General features: G+C 47.7%; 1 protein-coding gene and 1 non-coding gene across 2 annotated transcripts in view; one reads left to right on the top strand and one right to left on the bottom strand.

The window, feature by feature from the left end:
- Pmar_PMAR017782 (M protein, serotype 24 precursor, putative) overlaps nucleotides 1-3,015 on the bottom strand; it is a gene marked incomplete at both ends in the record, with an annotated part of 3,817 nt that extends 802 nt beyond the window's left edge. The window contains 9 exons of the mRNA XM_002776862.1: nucleotides 126-253; nucleotides 296-380; nucleotides 607-791; nucleotides 866-966; nucleotides 1,013-1,136; nucleotides 1,551-1,795; nucleotides 1,838-2,084; nucleotides 2,197-2,319; nucleotides 2,638-3,015. Coding sequence (XP_002776908.1) covers nucleotides 126-253; nucleotides 296-380; nucleotides 607-791; nucleotides 866-966; nucleotides 1,013-1,136; nucleotides 1,551-1,795; nucleotides 1,838-2,084; nucleotides 2,197-2,319; nucleotides 2,638-3,015 — 1,616 coding nt within the window. The remainder of the gene's footprint in view (nucleotides 1-125; nucleotides 254-295; nucleotides 381-606; nucleotides 792-865; nucleotides 967-1,012; nucleotides 1,137-1,550; nucleotides 1,796-1,837; nucleotides 2,085-2,196; nucleotides 2,320-2,637) is intronic.
- Nucleotides 2,116-2,188, top strand: Pmar_PMAR017783. Its single transcript has one exon. It is a non-coding gene; the product is annotated as a tRNA-Lys (tRNA).
- Nucleotides 3,016-7,125: the final 4,110 nt, after the last annotated feature.

The raw sequence follows: 7,125 nt of genomic DNA, 5'->3' as shown, positions 1-7,125 counted from the left end.
CCCCTCGGGTAAAATCTCTCTACCAATCTGATGCAAATCTTGCTCATCTTGCGCTCCCTTTGGATTTCCTCAACGCCGCTTCCCTTGCTTCACCCATCTCGACTTCGTTTTCCGCCAAAACTGACCGTAATTTCTCCAACTCTGCCTCAGCCCGTTCCGCACGTTCCCTCCACTCCTCGCATTCTTCCCTAATACTCACCGACTCTCCTTCCCCCTGCTTTTCTTGAACTGTCTTCAACTTCTCCACAGACCGCTGGAATACACAATATTTCCAACGCCATACTAACACCATTACTGCTAACTCCCTCTCGAGCTGTTTGATCTTCTCAGCCTCCCTCCCGCCTCCCCCAGCAGACTCGGCGATCGGAACAGCAGATGGCCTGGAAATAACCCAACGATGGGAAAAATGGTGGCTTTTCTTCGGCTGCTTGACCGAACGAAGTATGAGGTTTCAATTGAACATTCTAATCTGAGAGTTTGAATTCTACACTTCACAACGACGAAAGAGCCCCTCCTCAATTAAAGCAACAATTCCGGCTTAATGGGGGAGCTGCCGACTTCTATGAAGAAGATCCCAAGTTCGATCCCGCCCTCCTCCATTATTACTCTCTCGCCCTATTCTCTAGCGCCGCCTCCCTAGCAGCCTCCGCCTCTCTCTCGGCCACCTCAGCCTTCCTCTCCCATATCTCCTTCTCCTTCTTGGTTTCAGCTAGTTGCCTTTGGAGCTCACCATTGGCGGCTTGCAACGACTTCATGGCCGCTTCTATTCGTTTCGCCGAAGCCTCATTAGCCTGACAACCAGTGATCATGAAGAGGACGCAGTTGAATCTCAGTAGACCTAATCTGTATTTCCCACCCAGGCTACCTCCTCAAGAGCTCGTCTAGTCGCAGCCAGCTCACTTTCAAGATCTTTACAATGACCTTCCAGCCCACCCACACCAGTATCGAACTTCCTCTGCAGAGCATCTGCCATCACGCAGGTTCGATCCCCAGTCAGGGCATTTCAACTCACCTAAATCCTGCGTAGCAACATTCAGCTTGAAATCACTCGTTTCGAACGCCTGCTTCCACCTAGCTGCCTCCGCTCGAGCTTCTTCCAACTCCTCCTCGAGTCGCGCAACTCTGGCCGTTTCCTCCTGATAAGCATTCTTACTATCATAACAATCGATCAAATCGCTCTACACTAGGTATTACCACACTGCTATTTCAACGGATATGTTCCTATCCTCATACTTCAAAGTGTGTAATATCATTCCTAATACTATTCATGTCACTAGTAATCACTAGTAAATAACGTATATTACTTATAATAAGCTATTTGATATATTTGCTATATTGTTTTTCCATTATATGCTATTTGCAACAATGGAAGTTCACCCGTTTTACGAGAAGTGCCGTAGTACTATGTGTGAAAAACCTGATATTCGCGGTGATATGCAGTAGTTTGTAAAATATGCTTTTCCCTGTCACGGGTGAAACTCCAATGTTTTCAATCATATATAGTAAGAGTGTGTTTCTATCGTAACCCAGCCCAACTCGACTTGTTTTACCTGAGCTCCCATGGCATCCATACCACTCTTCGCCATCATCAGCGCCTCCGCATCTCCCTCTGCCAAGAACCTCTCCTGCTCTAGTCGATTAATCATCAACTGAAGCTCCGCTATCCGGTCCTCAGCCTCAATCAGCCTCTCTCCCATATCCATCTCTTCCTTCTCTTCCGTGGACGACGACGACGTACCCCCTCCCGTCCCCGATGAAGACCCGCCGCCTCTCGACGTGCCCGTCTGCCGCTGACCTGTGAGTAATGCTCTACAAATCCAGCAGCAAAGAGGTTTACTCTGCTTAAGTTGATTCCTTAGAATATCGACCTTCTTCTCCAAAGCCTCGTTGGTGGCCTCGAGATCCGCCACCTTCTTTTGAACTCGAATCAAGTTGGCTCGAGCCTCTTGCAGGAGCTTCACCGTCTTGTCGATTTGGAGCTTTGCCGCAGCGGAACATTTTGTGGCCACCAACTTTGTCTTCTCGCGAATCACAGCTTCGACGTATTCCAACTGGTGCTCCGCCATGAACTCGTCTGGTTCGAACTAAAATACACCATGCTATATTCACCAACAAGCCCGTCTAGCTCAGTCGGTAGAGCGCAAGGCTCTTAACCTTGTGGTCGTGGGTTCGAGCCCCACGGTGGGTGTTTATTACCGTGTATCTAGGCTCCTCGTTGAACAAGCATTCATTCACTGCATCCATCATGTAAGGCGCCATATTCCTCATCTTGTCTCGCAACTCCGTTATCTCCGTCCAGTACTGATTTCTCAAATATATCTACGAATGACCGAATGAAGCTACACATATGATAACAACGCCGATTTATAAAGGGGAAGAGCGACTACTGAGCATAGTATCGACATCAGAGCTCATTCTCAATCTAATACCAATATAGAGACTCGTCGGGTCAAACAGTTCTCGGAGCTACCTAGTGTAGCAAGAGGGGATATGTTACCACAACACTTGTAAAAGTAAACGTCATTCTGTTGATAACATTAACGCCCAAGCCAAGGAAAGAACGATCGCTGAATATAATAGTCCTTGGGAGGAATGAAGAAGAGGCGGCATCGGATGGTTGTACTGAGGCCAGCTCACCATCTTAGCCGTCAATTGCTTCTCGATTGAAGCCTCGTTAGCTTGGGATCCCATTTTCAAACCTCCACTAGAGTCCATAAACTCCGCTGGTAGTGCAGAGGCATAGGAGATGCTCCTTCTCGGGGCTATAGGGGCATCTGATGCTGCGGTGGCTTTGGCCGCCGACGGCGTCGATCGAGTCTCCACAACACCGGTTTTTTTCGCGAAGGAAACACTCCTCCTCATCCCGCTACCTTGGCCACCAGCGTCCCCCCGTGGGGCCTTGCCTAGATCCTTCCTCACACTTCCTCCTTGTTGACCAGAAGGCTCCTCAGGCACATACGCGTAGCTCCTCGTCGGCTTTGCTCTCTCCTCCACACTTTCTCCCTCCACTGGCATTGTAGGTAGAAAGGGCGCGGACTCCGACACATGCATTGCCCTTTTATGACCCTCGTTAGGACCGGCGGCTTCCCGTCGCCGCCAATCGATCGACTCGCTGTCCCATACGCAGACCAGCACCGCCCACAACATGTCCGTGAGTAGATTCAATGTAAGGTTCTTCGTGCGCTCAGCTTTGGGCGCACCTCGTTGGAAACTCGAACCTGATTTCAAGTGAGTTCCCCCACCCCCCTTCTCCCCCGACACTTACATGCTATTAACTTTTGTGTGAATACAACGACAGTTTCCATAAAGCGTGGATCGGACTCAACCACTTTGGTGAGGGCCTCGGACATCTTATGCCCGACGATCCCACCAGTGAATCCCGAGGCTGTTCGAAAGCCGAGCAAAGAAGGCTTCACTCGACCGTATTTGTACTCCCCCAATGGGGGTAATTTAATCCGAGATCGGGGTTTCTCACCCACAGCACTATCTGAGTCCTCTCCCTCTGTTGACAAATCTGTTTTCGAAAGGCCTTGAAACGTTACCATGGCAACAACAGTAGCACGATGATGGAATATGAATTTTCGATAGACATCTTGCCTATCTTGCACTTACTTGCACTTCCTCAACGCTTCATTTATTCGCAGTGAAGGGTATCTTAGGTTGACTTTGACAAGATGCAGCATAGGTCCGGCCGGATTCCCTTTGCCGCAGCGATTGGTGTCGCTGATGACAGCATACCTGTGAGGTTCTTGAGAACCCTTACACCTGCTAGTACGGCTTGGGGAGGTGTTCCGATCGCCTTACGAGTAGTCCTTACTGCCTTGCCCGGAGAATCATCGGTCCTAGAGCAGCATTGTAAGCGCCTCTGCTCGTGTGTGAATGCATTCCCAGCACGAAACTGTCTTTTCTTTCCATCCGTGCATATCGGGTTTAGGGAGGAAGTTGGGCCCACCTGGATGCCCACTCGCTGGCATACCTTTGAGAACCTAAATAGATCTGTGTCTCACCGTAATCGACCGGAGTAGCGATGATTCGGGGATGATGATTCAGAAAAGGTAAATAAGAGCCCCTGCGGATCTCCCGGGGTGCCCTCAGAAGGGCATTAGTGGTAGCTACCCAATCGCGAATTGACGAAAATCTGGTATGGAACATGAAAAGACGAAGTTCAAATCGGATTGTTACCGGGTTGCTTTCCGTGTTTGTTGCTACCATCTGTAGCAGTTTTATGCTGTGATGCTTTGTCCAAGAAAATTAAGGTGTTCACCAGAGGTGCTCTTTGGATGATTATACGTCCGCAGGGGAGCTCTAGCTGAGATTGCTATTCTGCTCGCTGCTAGTCATTTATGTACCTAGGTGCTTCTTTTAATTACCCTCAACAGGGGTGCCGTCCGATTCTCTACGGTTGTATGAGCACTCTTTTTTTATGATTGGACTTCTCCCTTCCACATAAAAAGAGCGGTGATTTTTCAATGCTCTTCTCTAGATCATGACTTGTGAGATGGTTTCGCATGAACTCAGAACATTTCCTTTCTCATCTCTGCGAGGGTTGAGTTGAGTCAAGTTTCGTCGAGGCGTGTTGGCGAACGAGCGGTATGAAAAGCTTGCACGAAAAGTTACCACACGAGCCGAGCATCTTTACAGTACACCACAGTAGCCCATCTGGAAATGTCCGAAACCTCATCGAACTCTATCGATTTCGTCCCTCTGTGGCGGTTGAAAGATTCGGGCTCATCCAGTGTAAGTATTTCGTAGGATAGAAGACTCACAATGGTCCGTAAGATATTCACTACGATGAAGCTCTAAGCATTCCACCATAATTTTATCGAACTCCCATATTGTTGGTTCAACGCTATAGAAGTTCTATGAAAGAAACTAGCCTACACGCTCTCATAACAAGAAGCGTTACCGTGTACTACACACTGTAGTGCTGTACACTGTAGTAATACTACAAGTGCACCAAGTGTAACTAAGAGTAGTCCGCACTGAGCGTAGTGATCACAGCATTCAACCACTGGTGCATTCAGCCACATGTAGTAGGTTATGACCAGAATCGAGAGAGCCCGAGCAATATCGTATAGACAACAACGAGCTCTTGTCACGCTTCGCCATAGAATAGAGAAACTCCAAGCCCTTGTAAGCTCACACTGGCAATGAGTAAACGGCGGGGCTTTTGCGTCAGGTAGTGCTCCTCGAGGACATGGTGGACGGCTCGGCTGACCACATCGAAAGCCAAACTGGCCGATCTCTCGTGGGTCATTCTGTTACTCTCTCGGCGTGTTGAGGCTACTTCCAAACATGAGGAATCGTATGGTTCATTGCTTCCCTGCGTTCGCTTGAGCATGCACACCGATAAGGTCGTGTTAGAAGAATTCTGGTGCATCATCGCGTTTTCAGAACTCTTGTGATGTATTTCTGATTACTCTCGAGTGCATGACAATTATGCATTTCTCATTGATGGAGTTGAGGAGTGTTGAATATCCATTCCAGGAGCTCCTCTTGGAACGAAGATTGCGAGCCGAGTTGCATATAGAGAATGAGCCCCTACTGTGGACGCATGGGGCGAGCATTGATCGAGAGCTGCATGCTGCTGCGGAATCAGTTCGCAGTTTGAGACGGCGGATTGAGAGATTCGAGATGATTACTTTCGATCGACATGACTAACGTGTGATATCATCTCTGTTCTTGTCTGCTACTGAAGTTGTGCTCGTCGGGGTAGATCAGTGAACCATGGGGAGCAATTCGTAGCATATCTATTACGGCCTCGGTTAGTCTAGTGATTGGACTTCTCGTAGTGACAGCTTAGATGTAAGCATCAGAGCCTTAGATTCTTCGGTGTTTTTCGATGAGAAAACATGTGAGCATTTCTTCCTTCCATTGCTGAATTTTCTACACCACTTAATATTTAATCCAGGAATAAAACCACCAAACAAATGGCGATGTGCGAAGTTGTGAAACTAACACACCTAATCCGTGAACAACTTTCGGTTCCTCTCAAAAACCTCATTTATCGCAAAATAACGACTTTCGATTTCGCGTTCGAACATCTCACCCTCGTGAACGTGATAGATCCTTCATTTTCGTGGCATTAAAAACATGCGGTCACCCTATGAGATTCACACATCATACATTGACACTCCCTTCTCCGTGATCGTGATCTGATGACTCCCTATTATTCAACTCGGATAGTTCATGACCACCTTCGCGAAGATATACTAGCGTCTAAAAGAGGATATATATTTTCTCCTTTCCTACTCTCAAAACCGAGTCCTCGACGTTTTCCTTTTGTGTCTACTTCAGTGTATGAGCTCGTGAACGAGAGAACGGTACCACCAGCAACAGCACTCGGGTATTGGCAGTGCATGAATACCAGTATTATAACAATTCATTGCGATTTGTCACAGAAATCCCTTATCAGTTTTCACAAGTACATAGAGAACAACCCCCGATTTCATCATCGTCAGTTTGCGCTCCGATCGTGCGTGTCAGTATCAACGTCATGTCTTTTCTCATGCAAATCAACTCTTTCTAATATTGGAGAGCATCCTGCCGATACTCCCGCACAAACAACTATCATAACGCAATAACTCACGAAGAGAAATAAGACTGTTGCAGCACAGATGAGACTATTTCTGATCTCTGAGCATGCTTGGTAATTCTGAAAAGAAATCAAAAATCAACAGCAACCCTCAAATGCGAGTGCAAGGTTCTCACATGATGTTGTAGTGACCAGAGAACAACAAATAGGGCATCGATCGCTCTTCTGAAGCCAAGCATTGAGACACTCCCCACAGAAGGAATGCTGGCAGCCTTCAACTGTAACGGGGTCGCTCATCGTATCCTATATAGACATCGACAAAGACCAGTGTGGGAGAGGGGAAAATGCACACGGTCAACTGCATGTGAAAATTCTGAGGAAATTTGAGAAAATTCTTATTGGTTTCTGTACACTTATAACGAAATTCTACAGAACCAGTGAGCTCAGCTGAGGGAAACCAGCATACATGTTAATACTGCCTCGGAGTTGTTCCACCTACCAGGCAGATTGCGCAGCACAAGTCATCAGCGAGTTCATCTTCAAGCCTATCATCAGTTTTGACGGCTTCCGGGACCGCAGCCTCAGGCGTA

Source organism: Perkinsus marinus, assembly GCF_000006405.1.
Source record: "Perkinsus marinus ATCC 50983 genomic scaffold scf_1104296953018, whole genome shotgun sequence".
NCBI classification, from domain to species: Eukaryota; Perkinsozoa; order Perkinsida; family Perkinsidae; genus Perkinsus; species Perkinsus marinus.
This window is presented reverse-complemented; position numbering and strand designations above follow the sequence as displayed.